This window comes from Hypanus sabinus, chromosome X1 (genome assembly GCF_030144855.1).
Source record: "Hypanus sabinus isolate sHypSab1 chromosome X1, sHypSab1.hap1, whole genome shotgun sequence".
Lineage (NCBI taxonomy): Eukaryota > Metazoa > Chordata > Chondrichthyes > Myliobatiformes > Dasyatidae > Hypanus > Hypanus sabinus.
The window spans coordinates 55,927,673-55,953,386 of record NC_082738.1 but is presented as its reverse complement, the minus strand read 5'-3'; the positions used below and the strand labels follow the sequence as shown (position 1 = coordinate 55,953,386).

Below are 25,714 nucleotides of genomic sequence, written 5' to 3'. Positions count from 1 at the left end.
TAGCTCCTTAGAGTGTGGTGATATGTTGTTGCCCTTAGATAATTGACTTCTGTCATTTTCCAATTACTGGGATGAGTTACTGCAGCTGACATTTAAAAAAACAAGTAAAAGAATCCAGAAATAGAAGAGGCAGATCACTCCCAAAGCAACATGTCTGCATTGATGCTCAATTAATATACTCATTTAGTAAAGCAAAATCACACTCTTTAAAGTTGATTCAAATCTGGAATTGTTTCATAGGTATTTGGCAATTAGTAGAAAAGGCAATAAATACAGTAAATCATTGTTGAAAGAGACATTCCACAATACAAATGAGGAATAGGCAATCAGAATTTCAGAAAAGTATTATAATGTTTTTGTAATGGGTAATAGTCCAAACTTTTAACAATGGCCTTGCTAATCATTTCCTTAAACATCCAAAGAAATGTAGCTTTAGTTTTCCTTCTCCCAATTACGTGGTTGAGAAAGACAAAATGCTTCTGCCGCCCAGGAACAAGCAGTATCGTTATACTATAGTGAATTGGGATTAAAGGAAGATGAAATAAATTTGAGCAGAAATATGAAAGCTGTTCTGAAAATAATGTGGCAAGCATCCTCACCAGTTTATCTGGGAGAGACAACAGCCCAGTCCATAAGGTACTGTATAGAAAAATTGTATGTTTAGGTGGTGTTAAAGGTTGTAAACTACTTAAATGGTAGAGATGCTAGCCTTTATGTACACTTTATGGATACCACTCTTTCCTTTTTTTGGCCTCCACAAACTGCACATTCTCAAATGTTACATTTATGAGCTGAAGTTTTAGAACTGTTTCCTATTTCAATTTAGTGCCTGGGTATGTTTGACACAACAAAAACAAAGAGTGATACATAGAAAATGCTTAGTTCCTCCAGCATTTTGTCTGCTGTTCTGAATTTCCAGCATCGGAAGAACCTCTTGTGTTTTAAAAAACAATGGCCCTGGGTTCAGCATTGATGCTGAAAGGCAAAAATGCTGGAAGCTGGAATAATGCACACTTTGACCACTAGCCAGTGCTGTTGCCTTTAAAATTGGTTTGTAAAGCAATTTACTTTTGCACTTGCGCAAAGCTCCTTAACACAAATTACCCAATGTGTTTTCATGATCTGGAAACAATCTGAATATCACTAGTAGATTGGAGAAACTAACGTAAATTGAAATTCAGAGTACTCGTCCGGTTATCGCTAGATGATCTAATATGCACAGAGGAATGAAAATGCCTTCAGTGCAAATTTGCAAAGAACACTTCAATTAGAAAAGCTTCCGACCGCCAAAGCAAAAGGATCTCAAGGTGAATGAAAGTAAAAAATGAGTATATTGGAATATTCCTCATGGTTACTGAAAATTCTAGAAATGGGAGACTGCAGGGAGAGTTACTTAGCTGTTCTGCAAGATCAATTTTCTTCTGTGATTCAGAACTTCCTTTTGATACAAGTTTAAGAGTCTCCATTCTTTGACAAGTTAACAATAACACAAAGTTCATATTTTAATAATTTCCAAAAATCAGCAATACACAGCAAGATTTAATGAAAAACATCAAAATATTAACAATTACCAGTAAATTAACATTTCAGTTCATTTAAAATGGACCAAGAGTATACCTTACAGTAATGTATGAAGACTGCTTTGGTACATCTGAAAATGGCTTTATAGAGGCAGGTTCGCATTTAGGAGGGGAATGTCTTCTTAATAATCATACTTTCATGTCCAGTTAGAAGCAAGTCCTGATGATTTTATGATCATCAGAAACTCAGTAGATATTTTAACACAATTAACAGTTTAATAAGAGATAAATAAGCATTTTTCCAGGATTAAATCCAACACTTAACAGGAAGTTCAAAGGGCAGTGAAGTATTCCTCTGGTAGTTCAGCCATCAGGAAATCAAGATCATCTGCAAAGGAAAAGTAAAAATTAAGTTGTAGGTAACTGGGCAAGTATGGTAATTAAGAGTTTAAATCTTCCACTCACAGGAAATATTGAAATTTACTATCCCTTAATTTCTGCAGTTGATTTGCAAAGAACATTAGATTAATCAATGACATTTTTGACAAAGCACACTAAACTATTTGGCACATTAATGCAAGAAGTACTTAATGTTGCATGGCTTTTGTAAATTTCTCAATTAGTAACCTCTAAATTTAATTTTGTTTGAGTAATATTAATTCTTATTCAAGATGAGGAAAAAATAGTTGAATGCTGTTAACAGGATCCTGCTACTAAACACATCTTTACCACCACCGCACCCCCCTCCCCCTGCCACAGGAATCACTCTCCATGATTCCCTTGTCCAGTTAACCCTCCCCAACTAATCTCCCTCCTGGCACTTATTCCTGCAAGCAGAAGTGCCATACTGGCCCATCCACCTTCGCCCTCATCTTCAAATAGCCCTTCCAGGTGAAGAAACACTTCACCTGCAAATCTGTAGGGGTTGTCTACTGTATATGGTGCTCCTGATGCAGCCTTCTCTACATGAGTGAGGGTTGGCATAGATTGGGGTAATGCTTTGTCGAGCAACTTCGCTCCATCTACAACAAGCAGAATTTCCTGGTGCCAACTATTTTAATTCCAAAGCCCACTACCATTCTGAGATATTGGTCCATGTTCTACTCTACTGCCACGATGAGGCCACTCTCAAGTTGAAAGAGCAACACCTCATGCTCTGTCTGTGTAACCTCCAACCTGATTGCATGAACATTGATTTCTGTAACTTCTCTGGCTCCTCTCTTACCTCTTCTCTTCACCTGTCACCTTCCCCTGGTGTCCACCCTCCGTCCCTTTCTCAGATGGCCCACTTTCCTCTCCTATCAAATGCCTCCTTCTTCAGTTTTTCCACTCATCACTTCCCAGCTTGTTTTTTTTTGTAATTTTTTTTATTGACGTTCATCAAACAAACATTTCCATAAGATGTGTTTCAGACATTGTACATATATACCATATAATCATATATATCACAAATCTCCACAAAGTATTCATCTGGGGTATACACTTATAGAAAAGAGTGGAAAGAAAAAACAAGCAAAAGGAAAGAACTATGTACAAGTAGGGAGTGATTTTTTTTTACAACAGATTCATTGATCTGTGAGAATAAAGTCAGGCCTATGAGGCATTATGTAGTTAAACCATTTTTCCCAGCATGAATCAAATTGTTCCAGCTTATGATTAACAGATGCTGTTATCTTCTCCATTTTGTAAATGTCCATTGTAATTTCCATCCATGTATTTAAAGTTGGGCTCTCCTGTGATAACCATTTCCTAGTAAGAGTGTTTTTACCAGCCACCAACAGTATATTCATTAAATATTTATCTCTTTTCAACCATTCTTGAGGTATATATCCAAAATATATGGTCTTACTCTCCAAGGGTATTTCACATTTAAAGATTGTGTATTCCCCTCCAATAGTTTTTGATAACAGGGCAGTCCCAAAAAATATGATAATGATTTGCATTTTGATTTCCACAATTTCTCCAGCAAACAGGGAGGTTACCATAATAATGGGATTTCTGAGAGGGTGTAATAAAATATCTTATCAAGTTTTTCCATCTGAACTCCCTCCATTTCTGTGAATTGGTACACTTCCATTGATATCTCCATATTGTTGTCCATTCTTCCTCAGATATAATTATCTCTCCTTCCTTCTCCCATTTTGTTTTAATATATGAAGTCAAATGTGTTTTAAGATTTGACAATCCCTTATACATGCTTGAAATGATTCTACTACCATTATCTGAATTATATGCTTTTCTAAAGAGCTCTATCAAGCATGTATTTGCCTTGGTTACATTTTTAAGCGTCTTATTAACATATTGTTGCATCTGTAAATACCGATAAAAATCTTGTTTTTCAGTGTTTCTCTTTAAGCATTTCAAAACTGAACAGTGTTCCTTCTTTCATTATGTTGCAAAGAACTGTTATTCCTTTAGCTGTCCAGTCCTTAAATCTAGCATCCAATTTATTTGGTGTAAAATCAGAGTCATATGCACACCATTTAAGAATTGCACTATCTCCCTCTAGATCAGGGGTCAGCAACCTTTACCACTGGAAGAGCCATTTGGACCCGTTTCCCACAGAAAACACTGGGAGCCACAAAACCCGTTTGACATTTAAAATGAAATAACACTGCATACAACGTTTTTTTTTTGCCTTTAAGCTATGTATAAACAAACTATAATGTGTTGCATTTATGAAATCGATGAACTCCTGCAGAGAAAACGAAATTACATTTCTGCATGCAACAAAAACAATTTGAACTCCGAAAAAAAAACGTTGGGTTGAAGGTTACTTTTAAGTAAAATACTCAATGTCTATTTGAGTCCTTCTTGTGTTTATGAAAAACGCCGAACTTAAATTGTCTGCCAGCAGCAAACCAAAAATAACGTCAGCCAGCTGTCAACCTGAAAAATAAAAGGACTATTTCACTGAACAATGAAAAAATATGAATATACGTAAAATAATAAGCAATTTAAACATTTATCATACTTGGTTAATGGGATTTCTGCTCCTGAACCTCAGCGCACAGCGTCAGCACATCAGGGCTGTATGACGTCACCTTCATCTTTACACAGGATCGCAAGCTGTCATCTGTGAGGTGTCAGCGATGTTTGTTTTTAATAAAGTTCATGTTGGAGAACACCTGCTCACATACATATGTGGATCCAAAGACTCCAAGCGCATACTTTTTAATGTTTACATAAATGTTGGGGATAGCATTCCATATTTCGAACACAAGTTTTTCCGGTTTGGGGAGGTTTTCAATATCACTCCATTTTTGATTCTGAGCAAGAATGGCCTTCTGATGGGCAACATCTTCAAGGTCTGCTGTCAAGCATCTAAACTTGGACACCCAAGTTTTGTCGGTTATGTCGGCCAGTTCCATCTCAAGATCAGGTTGACTCACACCTGCCAATGCAGTCGTATTCAGTAGGGATGGATCGATGCTTAGGGGAGTGACCGGGAAGGATAACGTGTGTTTTTCCTCTCTGAACTCACAGAAGCGTTTCCCAAACGATGTTTGCATTGTGATGATTGCAGAATGTAAATACTCCGAATTTATCATGTCGTGAGCTTGTTTGAACTCTCTCAAATTGGGGAAGTGAGACAATGGGCCTTTCTGTAAATCTCTGGCAAGCACTGTCAACTTGCGCTCGAATGCCAAAACATCCTCCAACATGTGCAGGGCTGTGCGTCCTTTCCCCTGAAGAGCTGTGTTCAGGTGCGCTGTCATGTCTACCATGAAGTGTAGCTTTTCCAGCCACTCTGGCTGTTCCAGCTTAGGAAAGTTTTCACTTCTTCCAGACACGCGACAAAGCGTTTCAGTACCTCCCCTCCGGACAGCCACCGGACTTTGCGGTGCAGCAGGAGATCAGAATATGCGCTTTCCAGCTCGTCCAGTAACAAACGGAATTGACGGTGATTTAAACTTTTTGCCATTATTTTATTGACAATCTGAATGACAACATCCAGTACTTCTGTGCATTCCAGAGGAAATGTTTGAGCGCACAGTGCCTCTTGGTGCAAGATGCAGTTAAAAGTCAGCAGCTTTCTGTCCAGTGATTTCTGCAGTAAAGCCACAAATTTTCCAAAGCCACAGGGAACTGCAGCACAGAGATGAAAGAGTCGCATGCGGCTCTGGAGCCGCGGGTTGCCGACCCCCGCTCTAGATTATATTCTTTTATAGTAGCTTTCCATATTTTAAGAGTCAATTTCACCCATGGATTATCAATGGTATTTATGTACCTTTGCAGGTTGTTATCAGCCAAAATTGCTTGTATGGGGATGGGAAGTACCCGCTCCTCAATGTTTTTCCATTGAGCGTCATATGATGGGTTGCACCAACATATCACAGCTCTCAACTGTGCTGCAAAATAATAATGTCTAAGAGAAGGCAAGCCCCATTCCCCGTTTCCTTTGCTAATTACAAAGTTTTGAGATGAACTCTAGACCTTTTAACCCTGCCAAATATACCTTGATAGCATCTTGTTCCATTCATTGAATTGATTTTGATTAATCTCTATTGGTAGGGTCTGAAAGAGATATAACAGTCTGGGCAGTATATTCATTTTAATAGACTCAATCCTTGAAATGAGACTGAAAAAAGGAATTAGGCTCCATCTTGCCACATCTTCCTTAATTTTTTTTATATAAAGGCTGATAATTTTGCCAAATCTTTTGGCATAATGATGCCCAAATATTTGAAAGACTCTGTGTGCCATGTCCAGGGGTATCGACTTTCAATTTCTCTTGGTGGGCTATAGTAATATGAAAGTAATTGGATTTTATCTATATTGATCTTGTATCCTGATAGTTGACCATATTATTCAAAGGATTGCATCAATTTAGGTAAAGAGTATGTTGGTTGCCCTAGATAGATCAAAATGTCATCCACGTAACAAGCCAATTTATGCTCTGTCCCTTTAATAGTAATTCCCCTGATATCTTCATTTTGTCTGATGTATTGAGCTAATGGTTCCAGATATAACGTGAAGAGGAGTGGTGACCATGCACAACCCTGTCTCGTGCCCCTTTCTAGGGTAAGACTATTTGATAAATATCCATTGATATTAATCCTAGTAGTAGGATTGTCATATAGTAGTGTCTCTATATAATTGTCTTGGAAACCAAATCTGTGTAAAACTCTGTAAAGAAAATTCCAATTAACTGAATCAAATGCTTTTTCAGCTTCCACACTTATCACAATTGCTTCGATTTTATTTTTTTGTATATGATCCATAATGTGAAGTGCCCTTCGTATATTGTCTTGAGTCTGGCGTTGTCATATAAAACCTGTCTGATCATTACATATCAATATGGGTAGAAACTCCTCTAATCTACATTAAGAACGGATATTGATCTAAATGACCCGCATTCCATTTTATCCTTGCCTTCTTTCGGTATAGCTGAGATTATCGCTTCCTTCCAAAAAAGGTATTTGTGCCTTTTTTAGAGCCCAGTTCAGTGTGGGGAGTAAAACAGGAATTAACTCATTTTTAAATTTGTTGTACCACTCTGCTGTATACCCATCTAATCCTGGTGACTTGTTTAATTTAAGCCTACTAATTGCAGCTTTTAATTCAACTTCAGTTATGTCAGCAGTCATCGTTTTATTTTGTTCTTCACTTAAAGTGGGTAACTCTAGAGATTCAAGAAGATGTCAATTTGGGTTATGCTTCCCCCTGGAACTTTGGAATATAGCGTTTTGTAAAACACTTCAAAAGTTTATTGAATTTCACTTAGCTTATTTTTTTTTAAATCATTTTCATTCTTGGGTCCCTAATTCTATGAACTGTATTTTCTGCTATCTTTTTTTTCAGTTTCCACGCCAGTATTTTCATAGATTTCAATCCACTTTCATAATGTCTCTGATTCAGAAACATCTAAGTTTTTCCTGATTTCTTGCGTAGCCAAATTATTTATTTTATTCCTAATTCTTATAATTTCCCCCAATGTATCTTGTGCCAAATTCAATTTGTGTTTTTTCTCTAGTTCGTTCAGCCTATTTTGTAATTCCTCTAATGTTTTATTCCTTATTTTTTTCTTATATGAAGATATTGCTATAATTTTCCCTCTTAAGACCGCCTTCAGAGTATCCCATAAAATGGGAGGTGAAACCTCTCCATTATCATTAAATTCTAAGTAGAGACCAATTTCTTTTTAAATTTGTTCCTTAAAGTACAAATCATTGAGTAGACTTGAATTTAGTTTCCAAATAGTATTCTTTGGTTGTAGGTCAAAATCAACAGATAAATATATAGGTGCATGGTCACTTACATCTGTTGTCCCAATTCCACAGGTGTTTATTTTGTCTTTGTCTTTTCCAAATGTTATGAAATAGTCTATTCTTGTATATACCGAATGTGGAGCAGAATAATGAGTGTAATCCCTTCTGTCAGGGAAAAGGTCCCTCCATATATCAATTAAACCAACATCCTCAAAAAGTGTATTAACTTTCTTATGTAAAGATTTTGTTTCATAGGTTTTTCTATTGGAAGAGTCTAAGTTTGGTTGTAATTGTAAATTTAAGTCTCCCCCACATATCAGGAGACCTTCTGTTTCCATTACCATAATATCAGAAATTTTCTGAAAGAAACCAATATCACTTCCCAGGGGTGCGTATATATTCAATAGAGTAACTGAATTGCCGTCTATATTCCCCCCTACCAGAATATATCTGCCTTCTTTATCTCTCATTTCAAATATTTTTTTTCAAAATTTAGCTTACTTGAGATAAGAACAGCAACTCCTCTCCTATGCCCTGATTTAAATGAGTTTCCTGTAAATATACTACATGGGCTTGTTCTTTTTTCATTTTTGATAAAATTCTCTTACATTTGATTGGATTTAATAGCCCATTTACATTAAAAGAAGTGAATTTTACCTTGTCCTTAGCTATCTGTATTTATCTGTCAATGTATCATTGAAATTAGAATAAAACTTACTCGATCTACTCCCTGAACAAATAAGAACCAAGAAACTCAAATACTAACAAAAAGGGCAAAGAATGTGTGATTCCAAGGCTGAGGTCTCTAGTAAATGACCCTGCGTTGAGCTAGAGGAAATATCTAGCTGTGGGGGATAACCCATCCTACCTGTGATTTGAGGGCCCCCATTGCAGTATTCATAAAAGTCAGTGAACAAATCCATTACACAGAAAAGATTTCCCTGTCTACTCCTATATACACACACACACATACATACATATATATATATTCTTTGTGTTTCTGGAGGACAGCGGAGGGGGGGTAATCTTGGTCAAAATATACTAATTTTTAACAATAATAAATTTTAATAATAATTTGACTAATTGGTCAAAATATACTCTCTTCTTACCCCAGGCCCTCCGTAGAATCTCCGCTTTGGTGCTGTACCAAAGGAACTTAATTATAATTGAGCGTGCTTTTCTCTCCCGGGTAGGTTTTGGAACAAACGCGCAGTGCGCTCTTTCGACTTCCAGCGCGTCCTGCAGTAACTTTCCGACAATCTCCGTCCGCTCCTTCAGGAACGTTGTAGATTCTGATATTTTTCCGCCGTGATCTTCCCTTCAGATCAAGCAGTTTACCTTCTTGGTGATGTATTATTTTTATTGTCTTGCTCAGTATCCGCTCCATGTTTTGAACGCGATCTTCCACCTTCTCAATTCGAGTCTCTGCCACCGCTATTTTTTGATTGACGCTGGTGAGCTCTGCCTTAATATCACGGAGCTGCTGCTTTATATCTTTCTGGACCTCTATTATTTCTTTCAGGATTTCGAAGACATTTGCTGCTTCAACTGAACGAGGCCCGGCGGCCGCCTTGCTAGCACGCGGTCGGGTCGGAGAGCCGCTCGCTGCACTCCTCTCGGACGCAGGCTCCGCAGTGTCGCTTTTTTAATTTCCATTTCTTCTCCCCATTCTTGCCCCTCTTTTCAGTTCAAATATTTTTCAAAAAATATTATATCTGACGGGTTAATGGGGCTTAATGTGCATTTTCCGGAGGAGCTAGTGACTTAAGCTGCTGTTCTCGACGATGACGTCACCGGAAACCCACTTCCCAGCTTTTCACTTCATCTTCCCCTCCCACCTGGCTTCACCTATCCACCTTCTGGTTTGAATGCCTTCCCCTTCCTCCACCTTCTTATTTTGGTATCTTCCCTCTTCTTTTCCAGTCCTGAAGAAGGGTCTTGCCTGAAACGTAGGCAGTTTATTTCTTTCCATAGATGCTGCCTGACCTGCTGAGTTCCTCCAGTGTTTTGTATGTGTTTGTCAGAATTTCCAGCATCTGCAGAATTTGTTGCTGCTTCTTTCTCCCACGGCATCCAAGGTTTGAACCATTGATACAGATACAAATACACATAACAACACTCCAATCAAATAAATCACAACCATAATTGCAACTTCAGATGCCAACTCACATTTCTATACCATTACTAAGGCGGAACATCCTCAATGAGGCTTGGTGAAATCCTAGAAGCAATAATCAAAATGCGAATTTTGAGGTTTTAAAGAGGAAAGTGCAAATGCAAGTATTTCTGGAGGCACGGCCACAAAGTTGTAAAGAATTGATGATGGACAATATGTAAAGTGGAGAGAACATACCAGGTAGAGAACTGACAGTATGGAAAATAAGACAGGAACTGTATTTATTCTCTCACATAATTCTAGATTGCAGAATTATGTAATCTATATCCCCTTATCCGCTGGATCCGCATGCGCGGATTCAACTGACCACAGATCGAAAAAACCCAGAAGTTCTCTCTCCAGCACTCGCTGTTTGAGCATGTACAGACTATTTCTTCTTGTCATTATTCCCTAAACAATACAGTATAACAACTATTTCCATAGCATTTACATTGTATTAGGTATTATAAGTAATCTAGAAATGACTTAAAAGTACAGGCAGTCCCTGAGTTATGAATGAGTTCAGTTCCTGAGTCCATCTTTAAGTCAAATTTGAAGTCGGAACAGGTATATCCGGTATTATTTAGCATCAGTTAGTCAAAAGTTTTTCTTAGTATATAGTACCTATTTTACCTTTCTATGCATATAAAACACTTAAGAAACATATGTATTTCAATAATTGAAACACTGCGTTGCTTAGTAATAATTGTAGTTTTCATTGGGGCAGGGCCTTTCACATGCTCCATTAAAACTGTTCCGATTGTTGACCGACTGTAGCCTAACGCTTTTCCAATGACCGATGGCGTTTCACCTCTTTCCAATCGCTTTATTACTTCCACCTTATTTTCAATCGTGATCGTGATTATTTTCGTCAACAGAAACAGTGCGGATTCAGAGCTGTGCTGCCGGGTCCCAATGTCCACCGCACTGAAACATGTTAAATAAAGTCCTGGGTTCCACTGGGTCCTAAAGACCACCGCACTGAGACAGGTTAAATAAGGGGCTTGAGCATCCACGATTTTTGGTATCCATGGTGGGGGGGGGGGGGGGTGCGTCTTGGAACCAATCCCCCGTGGATAAGGAGGGCCGACTGTATTTGACAATTTTGGGAGAGGAATATGTGATTGAGTAAAACTTAATGCTACTTTATCACGCCCGACAGTTGATGATAAAACATGCGCTGGATCATATGTACTCAATTTTAAGTCCACTGAATTACAGGGAAAAAGGGCAGAAATTAAAATTAAAAAAAAAAGATTAGATCACAAGACATAAAAGATTTCATCAGGATACAAAGATATTTGATAAAGATAGTGAAAAACGTGGGAGTGATTGAGCTATATTGGACAAGCTTCACTCCAAGTGAGGTAAGGCCAGGTAAGTTCCTTTAAAAGGAGAAAGTTTCAAAAGTTGAGGCAAGTATTGGGTAGGTCATGGCAGCTGAGATCAGCCCTGTGGTTTGTTCATCCTGCAGCATGTGGGAAATCAGGGATACTTCCAGTGCCCCTGACGACTATATGTGCAGGAAGTGTGTCCAGCTGCAGCTTATGGCAGACCGCACTGAGCGTCTGGAGCTGTGATTGGATTCATACTGGAGCATCCGCGACACTGAAAAAGTTGTGAATAGCACATTCAGTGAGTTGGCCAGACCGCAGGTAAAGGCTACACAGGCAGAAAGGGAAGGGGTGGCCACTAGACAGTGTAGCAGTAGGCAGGTAGTGGAGGAGTCCCCTGAGGTCATCTCCCTCCTAAACAGATATACTGTTTTGGATACTGTTGGGGGAGATGTCTCATCAGGAGAAGGCAGCAGCAGCCCAGTTCATGGCACCATGGGTGGCTCTGCGGCACAGGAGGGAAGGAAAAGGAGTGGGAGAGCTATAGTGATAGGGGATTCGATTGTAAGGGGAATAGGTAGGCGTTTCTGCGGCCGCAAACAAGACTCCAGAATGGTATATTGCCTCCCTGGTGCAAGGGTCAAGGATATCTCTGAACGCCTGCAGGACATTCTGGAATGGGAGGCTGAACAGCCAGTGGTCGTGGTGCGCATAGGTACCAACGATATAGGTAAAAAAATGGGATGAGGTCCTACAAGGTGAATTTAGGGAGTTAGGAGATAAACTAAAAAGTAGGACCACAAAGATAATAATTTCTGGATTACTACCAGTGCCATGTGCTAGTCAGAGTAGAAATACGAGGATATTTCAGATGAATACATGGCTTGAAAAATGGTGCAAGGGGGAGGGATTCAAATTTCAGGGGCATTGGAACCAGTTCTGGGGGAGGTGGGACCAGTATAAACAGGATGGTCTGCACCTGGGCTGGACTGGAACCAATGTCCTAGGGGGAGCGTTTGCTACTGCTGTGCAGGAGGATTTAAACTAATGTGGCAGGGGGATGGAAACAAGTGCAGAGAGACAGAGGGGTGTAAAATGAGGGTAGAAGCAAAAAGTAGTAAGGTGAAAAGGAAAAGTGGCAGGCAGGCAAAAAGCAAAAAGAGCCACTTTTCAACATAATTGTATAAGGGCTAAGAGCGTTGTAAAAACAAGCCTGAAGGCTTTGTGTGTCAATGCGAGGAGCATTCGTAACAAGGTGGATGAATTGAATATGCAGATAGTTATTAATGAATATGATATAGTTGGGATCACAGAGACATGGCTCCAGGGTGACCAAGGATGGGAGCTCAACATCCAGGGATATTCAATATTCAGGAGGGATAGACAGGAAAGAAAAGGAGGTGGGGTAGCATTGCTGGTTAGAGAGGAGATTAACACAATAGAAAGGCAGGACATTAGCCTGGAGGATGTGGAATTGATATGGGTAGAGCTGCATAACACTAAGGGGCAGAAAACACTGGTGGGAGTTGTGTACAGGCCACTTAACAGTAGTAGTGAGGTTGGGGATGGCATTAAACAGGAAATTAGAAATGCGTGCAATAAAGGAACAGTAGTTATAATGGGTGACTTCAGTCTACATATAGATTGGGTGAACCAAATTGGCAAGGGTGCTGAGGAAGAGGATTTCTTGGAATGTATGTGGGATGGTTTTCTGAACCAACATGTCGAAGAACCAACTACAGAGCAGGCCATTCTAGATTGGGTATTGAGCAATGAGGAAGGGTTAGTTAGCAATCTTGAAGTGCGAGGCCCCTTGGGTAAGAGTGACCATAATATGGTGGAATTCTTCATTAAGATGGAGAGTGATATAGTTAATTCAGGAACAAAGGTTCTGAACTTAAAGAAAGGTAACTTTGAAGGTATGAGACGTGAATTAGCTGAGATAGACTGGCAAATGATACTTAAAGGGTTGACGGTGGATATGCAATGGCAAGCACTTAAAGATCGCATAGATGAACTACAACAATTGTTCATCCCAGTTTGGCAAAAGAATAAACCAGGGAAGGTAGTGCACCCGTGGCTGACAAGGGAAATTAGGGATAGTATCAAATCTAAAGAAGAAACATATAAATTAGCAAGAAAAGTGGCACACCTGAGGACTGGGAGAAATTCAGAGACAAAGGGCTTAATTAGGAAAGGGAAAAAGATTACGAGAGAAAGCTGGCAGGGAACATAAAAACTGACTGTAAAAGCTTTTATAGATATGTGAAAAGAAAAAAGATTGGTCAAGACAAATGTAGGTCCCTTACAGTCAGAAACAGGTGAATTGATCATAGGGAACAAGTTCATGGCAGACCAATTGAATAACTAGTTTGGTTCTGTCTTCACTGAGGAGGACATAAATAATCTTCCGGAAATAGTAGGGGACCGAGGGTCTAGTGAGATGGAGGAACTGAGGGAAATACATGTTAGTAGGGAAGTGTTGTTAGGTAAATTGAAGGGATTAAAGGCAAATAAATCCCCAGGGCCAGATGGTCTGCATCCTAGAGTGCTTAAGGAAGTAGCCCAAGAAATAATGGATGCATTAGTGATAATTTTTCAAAACTCCTTAGATTCTGGATTAGTTCCTGAGGATTGGAGGGTGGCTAATGTAACCCCACTTTTTAAAAAAAGGAGGGAGAGAGAAACCGGGGAATTATAGACCGGTTAGTCTGACATTGGTGGTGGGGAAAATGCTGGAGTCTGTTATCAAAGATGTGATAACAGCACATTTGGAAAGAGGTGAAATCATTGGACAAAGTCAGTATGGATTTGTGAAAGGAAAATCATGTCTGACGAATCTTATAGAATTTTTTGAAGATGTAACGAGTAGAGTAGATAGGGGAGAGCCAGTGGATGTGGTATATTTAGATTTTCAAAAGGCTTTTGACAAGGTCCCACACAGGAGATTAGTGTGCAAACTTAAGGCACACGGTATTGGGGGTATGGTATTGATGTGGATAGAGAATTGGTTGGCAGATGGGAAGCAAAGAGTGGGAGTAAACGGGACCTTTTCAGAATGGCAGGCAGTGACTAGTGGGGTACTGCAAGGCTCAGTGCTGGGACCCCAGTTGTTTACAATATATATTAATTATATAGACGAGGGAATTAAATGCAGCATCTCCAAGTTTGCGGATGACACGAAGCTGGGCGGCAGTGTTAGCTGTGAGGAGGATGCTCAGAGAATGCAGGGTGACTTGGATAGGTTAGGTGAGTGGGCAAATTCATGGCAGATGCAATTTAATGTGGATAAATGTGAGGTTATCCACTTTGGTTGCAAGAACAGGAAAACAGGTTATTATCTGAACGGTGGCCGATTAGGAAAAGGGGAGATGCAACAAGACCTGGGTGTCATTGTACACCAGTCATTGAAGGTGGGCATGCAGGTACAGCAGGCGGTGAAAAAGGCAAATGGTATGTTGGCATTCATAGCAAAAGGATTTCAGTACAGGAGCAGGGAGGTTCTACTGCAGTTGTACAAGGCCTTGGTGAAACCACACCTAGAGTATTGTGTGCAGTTTTGGTCCCCTAATCTGAGGAAAGACATTCTTGCCATTGAGGGAGTACAGAGAAGGTTCACCAGATTGATTCCTGGGATGGCAGGACTTTCATATGAAGAAAGACTGGATCGACTAGGCTTATACTCACTGGAATTTAGAAGATTGAGGGGGGATCTTATTGAAACGTATAAAATTCTAAAGGGATTGGACAGGTTAGATGCAGGAAGATTGTTTCCAATGTTGGGGAAGTACAGAACGAGGGGGTCACAGTTTAAGGATAAAGGGGAAGCCTTTTCGGATCGAGATGAGGAAAAACTTCTTCACACAGAGAGTGGTGAATCTGTGGAATTCTCTGCCACAGGAAACAGTTGAGGCCGGTTCATTGGCTATATTTAAGAGGAAGTTAGATATGGCCCTTGTGGCTAAAGGGATCAGGGGGTATGGAGAGAAAGCAGGTACAGGGTTCTGAGTTGGATGATCAGCCATGATCATACTGAATGGCGGTGCAGGCTCAAAGGGCCGAATGGCCTACTCCTGCACCTATTTTGTATGTTCCACACAGAACTTGATGGACTTGCAAATTTCAAAGCTCCAATGAAAATTTTAGGTTGCTAAATCGAGATCAGAAGGACAAACCAAGGTAGAACATACAAGGTAAATGGTCGGTCACTGAGGAGCTCAGTAGAACAGAGGGATCTAGGAATACAGATACAACATTCCCTAAAAGTTGTGTCACAGGTAGATAGGGTAGTAAAGAGAGCTTTTGGTACATTGGCCTTTATAAATCAGAGTATTGAGTATAAGAGTTGGAATGTTACGGTGAGGTAGTATAAGGCATTGGTGAGGCCAAATTTGGAGTATTGTGTGCAGTTTTGGTCACCGAATTACAGGAAGGATATTAATAAGGTTGAGAGAGTGCAGAGAAGGTTTATAAGGATGTTGCCGGGACTAGAGAAACTGAGTTACAGAGAAAGGTTGAATAGGTTAGGACTTTATTCCCTGGAGCGTAGAAGAATGAGGGGAGACTTGATAGAGGTATATAAAATTATGGTGGGTATAGATAGAGTGAATGCAAGCAGGCCTTTTCCACTAAGGCTAGGGGAGAATAAAACCAGATGATATGGGTTAAAGGTGAAGGGAAAAAAGTTTAAAGGGAACATTGGGGGGAGGCTTCTTCACACAGAGTGGTGGGAGTGTGGAATGAGCTGCCAGATGAAGCTGTAAATGCAAGCTCACTTTTTAATATTTAAGAAAAACTTATACAGGTACATGGATGAGAGGGGTATGGAGGGATATGGTCTAGGTGCAGGTCAGTGGGACTAGGCAGAAAAATGGTTCAGCACAGTCAAGGGCTGAAGGGCCTGTTTCTGTGCTGTAATGTTCTATGGTTCTACATAAGTGTGCCATTTTATCCCTTAGATTTTTTTCTTGAAACTAATCTTTTGCATGGATAAAGTTCCACGTACATTCCAATGGTATATAGTGATAAGTTGCCCAATAAACACATTCAATTGCGAACCCTATCAAAATTTTCTAATTTTAAAACTGAAGTAGGTCTCAACTTTGTACTTCAACTTTGTTTCTGTAAATTTAGATCCAATTTTACCTCTTTTCTTCAAAATGAAAACCTTTTACTTTAGCATCATTCTAATATATTCTACTGAAACGATCATTTCTTTCAGCTTCTTCCCCCTAGAACTCACCCAGTTCTTGTAGCGTTGCCTAACCAATACCCCACATACACAAATTTTCCCCTTTTATACAATGGCTACTAAACCCCAAATACCCAAAAGATTTATTTGTATTTGCACTTCAACAACTGATATTTGCATCTATAAATATCGCAAAACTTACAAATATTCTCTATATTTTTTTCAATTACTCTACTTCACATTTCTCTACTTTGAACTTCATCCACCCAACCACTATCCAACTTCTTTAGTTATTTTTTTAGTTTGCTATACTGGATGTCATTCCAAACAGAGAACCATACCATATCTACTTGTTACGGACAGCAGGAAATAAGTTTCCCCATTAATTAAAATCCATAAAAGAAAGAGTAGGGATGTAATGCTTAGCATGTAATGCCTATGGGGTTTGCCAGCCTAAACAATTAAAGAATTTTTTCAAATCTCCCTGAAGGAATTCAGAAGCTGAAAAAATAAAAATTAATTACACGGCATTTTAAAATTGATTAATCAGAAAATCACTGTATTTGTGCTTCCACCTCCCAAATCTGTTCCTCTTTGTGCAAATTAACAGGTTTGTTCTTAAGAAAAATAGGTTCAGGAATAGACATCAAATGTAGTTCAGCAGTAAAGAACTTCAGATGCCTTCGACCAAGTTCTAGATGTTTACATTAGTAACTTTCCTTATTCAATTTATCGCAAATGACTAACCAAATGTAAAATACTTCATAAACGCAAGTTATAAAGATATTAATTGGAAGGATTTTAGGATGCTCAGCATGGAGTTTACACTTAGTTAAGATCCAAAAAACATAGCTTAAAAATTCATCCCGAACTTACATTAAATTTTTGTTCCCTAAATGCAAATTACTTAAATACTGAATTAACTTGAACAATTTTTTTTGAATATCTGATCTACCTGCTTCCCATTCTTCATCACATTGTCCCTGTAATGGCATGCTTTTACATTCAGGTATCTGTGAGCCTTCATTTCCTGTACTGGAAGATGTAGTGGCTGAGTAGGAGATTTTGTCTGTGGTGACAGAATCACTACATTTTGATTCCAATAAGTCAACAGTGGATTGAAGCCCAAAGTTGTTCTGGAAAAAAAAATATTTTGGATGAACACAAGAAAATAGCAGAAGTAGGTCATTAGACCTTTCAAGCCTGTTCAGCCTTTTAATATCATGGCAACTCTAAGCTGGCCTCAGCTCCTTTTCTATGCATTTCCTCCATAAGCCACTATTCCTTGAGCTATCAAATATTTATCCAACTCCATGTTAAATACTTCTAATGATCCAGTTTCTATTACTCATTGGGGCAGAGATTTCTAGAGATTTTCCATACTATATGAGAATTAATTGCTAGGTATCTTAGTTTTAAATGATTGGCCCTTTGTCGTTATGTCCCCTTGTTCGATTCTCTCACTAGTGAATACATCCCACCATCTACTTAACCAAGCCCCCTTGGAATTTTCTAAGCTTGAACAGTATCACCCTCATTCTTCTAAACTCCAAGGAACACAGACCCAAAGTTGTTAGCACCTCATGGTAGGATAACTCTCTTAATGAAAGAACTAGCTTGTGAACATGAGTGAATCTGCAGATGCTGGAGAAAAATAAAAATCCAAAATGCTGGCAGAACTCAGCAGGCCAGACAGCATCTATGGGAGGGGGTAGTGACGATGTTTCGGTTGGGATTGTTGCGGAGGGAATGGAGAGCAGAGCGTTCAGAAGGGATTGTTGCGGAGTGTAGATTCACAAACCTGCCTGTCCAGGCAGACCCATTGTCTCTGCTTGCTCCTGCCCCACTGAACTCATTTCTGCCTATCTCGACTGTTTTATCTCCCCTTGTTCAATCCCTTCCCACCTATGTCCGTAATACTTCCCATGCTTTACATCTCTTCAAAGATTTCAAGTTCCGTGGCCCCCACCACCTCATTTTCACCATGGACGTCCAGTCCCTGTATACCTCTATCCCACACCAGGAAGGTCTCCAAGTTCTCTGTTTCTTCCTGGATTCCAGACGCAGTCAGTCACCTTCTACCACCATTCTTCTCCGCCTCGCGGAATTAGTCCTCGCCCTTAACAATTTCTCCTTTGGCTCCTCCCACTTCCACCAAACTAAAGGTGTACCAATGGGCACCTGCATGGGTCCTAGCTATGCCTGCTTTTTTGTTGGCCACGTGGAGCAATCTATGTTCCAAGCCTACACCAGTATCTGTCCTCCTCGTTTCTTGCATTATATCGACGACTGCATTGGCGCTGCTTCCTGCACACACGCTGAGTTCGTCGACTTCATTAACTTCGCCTCCAAATTTCACCCCACCCTCAAATTCACCTGGTCTAATTCCGACACCTCCCTCCCCTTTCTAGATCTTTCTGTTTCTATCTCTGGAGACAGCCTATCCATCAACATCTACTACAAACCTACTAACTCCCACAGCTACCGAGACTATTCCTCCTCCCACCCTGTCTCCTGCAAAAATGCTATCCCTTTCTCTCAATTCCTCCGCTGCATCTGCTCTCCTTCCCTTCGTCCACTAAAACTCTGCCCTCCATCACGTCTCCTGTATTTCACGCACCTCTGCCCTCACCCCATCCCCCCGCCAGCCCACCAGGGATAGAGTCCCCCTGGTCCTCACCTATCACCCTACCAGCCTACAGATCCAACGTATAATCCTCCGTAACTTCCGCCACCTCCTACGTGATCCCACCACCAGCCACATCTTCCCCCCCTCCCCCAACTCTCGGCTTTCCGCAGGGATCCCTTGACTCCCTTGACCATTCATCCCTCCCCACGGACCTCCCTCTGGGCACTCATCCCTGCAAACGGAAGAAGTACTACACCTGCCCCCACACTTCTTCCCTCACCACCATCCCAGGCCCCCGACAGTCCTTTCAGGTGAGGCACCACTTCACCTGCGAGTCAACTGGGGTGATATACTGTATCCGGTGCTTCTGAAGTGGCCATTTATACATTGGGGAGACCCGCCACAGACTGGGAGACCGTTTCGCCGAACACCAGCGCTCGGTCCTCCAGCAGTGGCGGGATCTCCCTGTGGCCACACACTTCAATTCCACAGACCACTCCCACTCCGACATGTCTGTCCATGGCCTCCTCTACCGTCAAGATGAGGCCGCACGCAGGTCGATGGAGCAATACCTCATCTCCCGCCTAGGTAGCCTCCTACCTGCCAGCGTGAATATTCAACTCACAGACCTCTGTTGATACCTTTGCCCCCCCCCCCTTACCCCCATCCTTATCTATTTTAGTCTGGTTCTCTTTCTCTCTCTTCCCCCCCCCCCCCCCACTATGATCTCCCCCCAGCCCTACCTTTCTTTCTCTTTTATTTCCCATAATTCTCCACCTTCCCCCTGGCCCATTTCCCTCCAGCCTATCACTTCCCAGCTCTCTACTTTATCCCTCCCCCCACTTCTTATCCCCCCTCGACCATCCCATGTTACTTCACTCCTGGTGAAGGGTTTCGGCCTGAAACGTCATCACTACCTCCTCCCATAGATGCTGTCTGGCCTGCTGAGTTCTGCCAGCATTCTGTGTTTTTAACTAGCTTGTGAATCTTCTTTCTACTTGAAAAGGGATTAGTGCTTTCTTGGCTTATATGACGAATAAACTCTTCTCATGGTTCCAGCTGGGTACAGATATTGATTTTAACCGATATTTCAATGTCAAACTCTGCCATCTTCATCAGGAATGATGCTTGGGCATGTCTATTCTGGTGGTATTTATACCCCATAGACTGTCCCTCCTGATTGGTTAATCCTCATTCGCTCTCACACCTCGTTTACAATCAAATTCTAGTTCTTACTTAGAGCGATATCTTTGTCTGTTAAAGTTCTTTTCTTCTCGTTTTATTCCAAATGCTTCCTTCACCAGGCTGTTGCAAAAGCCATTGGCGTTGCACTGTAGCTTTGTACCGAAGTCAATCCTATGGCCACTGCAAATGCAATGTTTTGCTACTGTCGACTTCTCCAGGTAACCCAAACGAATACACCTCCTATGCTCCTTGATGCTGGTTATCACTGTGCATCCCAACTGGCCAATAAACACTGCTCCGCAATCACAGGGAATCCTGTAAGTGCCAGCCACCTGAGTCCAGGTCATCTTTAACCCGCATAAACTGTGATTTGAGCTTCCTTACAAGTCAGTGGATGGCATTAATCTGGTTTCTTCAGTGTCTTGGTGATCCTTCTGTAAACTGGGGAAATATAGGGAAAACAGGCTGCAGTGAGGGGTTCCTCCTTGTTGTTTCCTGGTTTTCCTGTCGGTCTTTTTAAGGGCTTGATTGATTTCCTTCACTTTGTAGCCATTCTGTCGGAACGTCGTGCATAATCGTCTTATTTTCTGATGGAGACTCTCTGGATCTGAAGTAGTTTTCACACAGTTAATCAAAGTAGAAAGAACTGCTCTACGTTGAAAGGCATGATGGCGGCTGGTATTGTTGAGATGCAAGTCTGTGAGAGTTGGTTTCCATCCTATTAGAATGTACAGGAATGGGAAGCAACCATTCTTTTCCATCTCCATCATAAATTGAATGTTTGGATATATGCTATGCAGATGATTGTGGAACTATTGGAGTGTCTGGAGCTCATGAGGCCACACTGTGAAGGTTCATCGACATATCTGAAGCAACACTTAGGGCTCAAGGTCGATGACCCAAGGACCCAAGGACCTCACACTAGCAATAGCTGGTGACAAGGGCATCCCCATGGCCACTTTGTCCATTTGTTCATATTAGTTATCAAACCTTGACCAATGGAAGACCAAGCTGTCCTTCATGGGAACTCTTATGAACAGGGACACCATGTCAAAACTGACTATTAAGTCCTTCAGGGTTAGCTGGATGTTGATCATTTTTACCAAGTTGGTCGACTTCGTTATGCGATGCTAGCAGCCCCTACGAAAGGCCGTTAGATGCTTAGTGGGGAAGTAAGTCGGAGAATTTATCTCACTGACGATAGACCTCCTTGTGCTTCAATGTGATGTCCCTGCTTACATGTTCCCATTAAAGATAGCTTGGTTCTCCTGTGAAAAAGGTTTGATAAGGGTACCATTGATCTTTTTGAACACACCCTTACGTCAATGTACTTCCTCTTTAAGGAGAACTACGATGGACAAATGGAAAGCGTGGCCATGGGATCGTCCTGGTCATCGGCTATTGTTAATTTCTACATGGAGGGATTTGACGGGAGAGTGCTAAGCTCATCGCCTTACACCCTAAACGCTTTTACAGATACATTGATGACACCTTCGTTATGTGGCCTCATGGACTCCAGACACTCCAACATCTCCACAGCCATCAGAACAGCATACATCCAAACATTCAATTTACAATAGAGATGGAGAAGAGTGGTTGCCTCCTTTTCCTGGATATTTTAATACAATGGAAACCAGACAGCAGCCTCAGACATGACATCTATTGGAAACCCACTCACACGGACTAAAAACCTCATCAATAACAGCCACTATCATGCTTCCCAACATAGAGTAGCTCTTTCTACCTTGATTAACTATGCAAAAACTATTTTGGACCCGGACAGTCTCCACAAGGAATTAAAATGATTATGCACGATGTTTCCACAGAATGGCTACAAGATGAAGGAAACAACAAGGAGGAACTCATCACTACCACTTGTCTTCCCTATATTTGCATGGTTTCTGGAAGGATAGCCAAGATCCTGAAGAAATACCAGATTAATACCATCCACAAACCGGCAAGGAAGCTCAAGTCATAGCCGATAAGGATCAAAGACAACCTGGGAGCCAGGATGGCTGGCGCTTACAGGATTCCCTGTGAATCCAGAGCAGCGTATATCAGGCAGATGGGATGCACGGTAGAAACCCACATCAAGGAGCACAGGAGATGTATCCATTTGGGTTATTGGAGAAATTGGCAGTAGCAGAACATTGCATTCACAATGGTCACAGGATTGACTTAGACAGCACAGAACTATACTGCTCCAATGGCTTTTGGGACCACCTGGTGATAGAAGCCAATTAAATAAAACTAGAGGAAAATAATTTTAACAAAGACAATAGTCTCGCTCTAAGAACTGGAATTCAATTGTAAACAAGGTGGGAGAACGAAAACCTGACCAGATGAGGACTAACCAACCAGGAGGGATGGGCGACAGGGCATAAATACCACCAGTCTAGACATACCCAAGCATCATCCCTGATGTCACTGTTTGTCAACAAAACGTTGGCTGAATTCATATCTGTACCCGGCTTGGAAGCCCAAGAGTTTATCCTTCTTTGTACTTATGCCTTAAAACTGCGTTCAGCATTTCACAGGCAAGCCTCACCAACATTCTATACAATTGCAACAAAACCTCCCAATTTTAGATTCCATCCCTTTGCAATGAAGGCCAAAATGCTGTTTGCTTCTCAAATAATTGATGGACCCACCTACTAGCTTTTTGTGATTCATGCAATAAATCTATTTTTGGAAACATTTTACAGATGGCAATGCCTCACCCTCAGCTTTGCCCTCGAGCATTGCAATCAAAGTTTTTCAAAGTTTCATACCTCCTAATAACCAGTAAAAAGTTACATAAAACTTAACATTTTTAAGCTAATTGAAACATTAAAAACACAAATAATCTAAGATAATTTCAATTGTCTGATTCTCCCATCTCTTACTTGGAGATCTTCAATCGCACTTTAAAAGGAACTGGATTATTGATCCTGTACCTCATCTAACAAGGCAAATAAGAGTAGCTTTTCCAGAATGTTAGAAAATGTTGACAAGTTTCTGCTGCAGCCCATGATTCCATGGGGGAGTTTGGTAGCAAAGTGCAACTAGAAAATCACAGCCAGAGCTCAATAAGCTTGTGACTTCCTTGGCAAATTAGCTTATTCTTGTCACATGTACTGAGGTACAGTGTAAAAATTGTCTTGCATACTGTTCATACAGATCAAATCATAATAGTGCACTAAGGTAATACAAGTCAGTACAATAATAGAATGCAGAATAAAGTGCAACTGCTACGGAGAAAGTGTGGTGCAGGTTGCAATAAGGTGCAAGGTCAAGAGTCCATCTTATCGCTCTAGAGAACCATTCAATAATTTTATAACAGTGGGGTTGAAGCCATCCTTGAGCCTGGTGGAATGTGCTTTCAGGCTTCTGTATCTTCTGCCAAACTAGAGAGGGAAGAATGGATAATGTCAGGAGTGGGAGGGCTCTTTGATTATGTTGGTTACTTTGATTTAATAGCCCTATGGCACTTTCTAGAAGGGAGTTTTTGGAAAAGGCAGCTGAAAACTTGGGCCTAGAAGTAGTATTCAAAACTGGGTGAGAGAATAATTAATAGAAGGTTATTTCTCTTGGTTGTTGAATTAGTAAATGTCACAGACTGATGATTAAAAGTAGAAAAATAAAAGAAAAGCTGGAGGAACTGCTTCACTGCAAAAGCTCATGAGGAAATGGATTTGCTTTGCCAGACATTTTAATTAGATACAATTGAAAAGAAAGGGTCAAAACATCATTAGAGTAAAGTCAAGGAAGTTTGATAAAATGGCTTTGAAGAGGTAATAGCAACACTGAATCAGACTGAATAGACTCATATTGTGATGCAACTTTTATAGTTCTGTTCATTGAAATACACTCAATGGAAGTATAAAATAAATTCAGATGTTAGCCAAGACAAACAATCCCATTGTGCATGTACCTTATTCATTGGTTTCTAAAATATACAGAGGTGATTCAAGAGAGCAAGTATGAAAAGATAAAGCAGGATAGTTTCAGATGTTTTAATTGATTTAAAAAAGCATTTTAAAAGCTATCTATTTCTATCAAATTTACTTTAATTCTAAAAAGATAATTGGTTCTGTCATTTTATAATTTGTTCATTTCAATATGTACACAGATAATTTTATGTAAATTTGTTTTAAATTGTCATCTTGGAAGACTTTGCTGTCTGTACAATCATTAACTTGTAGAGTGAACAACAGTTTACCTCTACAGAGAACTTAACACAACTGGGAGCAGTCAAGACAATAGTGTACATTTCTGATTTATTGAGATTCTTAATTGCTGGGTCAAAGTAAAGACTAAAGCTGGACAGAAAAGGAGAGTTTTTAGACGAAGGAAAGATAAAGGGGAGGGAGTTTCCCCAAGAGAAGCCTGAGAGATAAAGAAAGAATTTGCCTACTTAGTACCCCTATCAATGCAGAACCAGTTTTAGGAGCAGTATGACACCGCTTACGTATGCCATTCTTACCTGAGAACTTTGGGCAATTTGGCTATGTACGCATACAGTAGAACCTTGAGGATATACCTTAATCACATTACTCGGTGTTATATTCAAATAATGATTTCGAAGTGATGGAGAAAATACACCAACCTACAGATAGAAATAAAATACTGTTGGAAAAGAACAACTTCACAATTATTTTTAAATTACAGATTGAAAATAACCTAGCAAGATTTATAATCTTTTGATAGACAAGCCATCAAATTAGCAAAATGTTTAAAAAAATCATAAAACATAAAACAAAAAGAATTGCACGTGCCACAGATGTAACATTAAATATTACCATTGATTGCCGAAAGCATACAAAAGTGATCATTTTACTTGCGTGTATATGCTATTACCCTCTACACAGAGGCCAACCACATTCAATTGATGTTACATAAGCAAAGTTAATGACCAAAAAAACTCCAATGTTCAAGTATCAAGCTAACAACCTGCTTCAAGAGGAGCACTGTTCCAACTTTTAAATCATTTGGTTGATCAATCAGAAGTTGTCTGTGAATGGTACCTTGCATCTCACCTGTACAACAGTAATAAAGAATTAAGCTTCAAGCAAATCAAATTCCAGCACTAACATATTGCAAGTATACTATTCACAATGCTTCATTTGCACAAATGCTTTCTAAATATTGCTTATTGTAGAAAGCAAGCATTCTTTTAAATAGCCCCATTAAAGACAGGGATGTCTGTGGGGAAAATAGATTTATGAATGAGGGGGACAGAAGAAAAAGACAGCATCCCAAGCACCAGTCAAGGAATTTCAAAGATAATTAACTTAACACAATGTAACAATCTAGCTTCTAAGAAATTGAGCAGAGATCAAATTAGTTTCTAGTCTTGAATGGTTATCCTAATGCTAAATTTTGAATACTGGCAAATTGTATATTCTATTTTGAAAAAGACAAATTATGATACCGATGGCTTTCTAGCAACACAACTCCACTGTAACACACGGATGTACACTGCATTAGGATCAAAATAGTAACTGCA

The 25,714-nt window shown here is 40.2% G+C and overlaps 1 protein-coding gene across 1 annotated transcript in view; it reads right to left on the bottom strand.

Annotated features, from left to right (window-relative positions):
- Positions 1–252: 252 nt before the first annotated feature.
- Positions 253–25,714, bottom strand: part of hrob (homologous recombination factor with OB-fold) — a 58,424-nt gene continuing 32,962 nt past the window's right edge. The window contains exons 7-10 of the mRNA XM_059955668.1: positions 25,159–25,244; positions 24,692–24,814; positions 17,368–17,548; positions 253–1,908 (exon numbers count right to left, since the gene is read on the bottom strand). Of these exons, the coding sequence (XP_059811651.1) occupies positions 1,853–1,908; positions 17,368–17,548; positions 24,692–24,814; positions 25,159–25,244 (446 nt within the window). The 3' untranslated portion in view covers positions 253–1,852. The remainder of the gene's footprint in view (positions 1,909–17,367; positions 17,549–24,691; positions 24,815–25,158; positions 25,245–25,714) is intronic.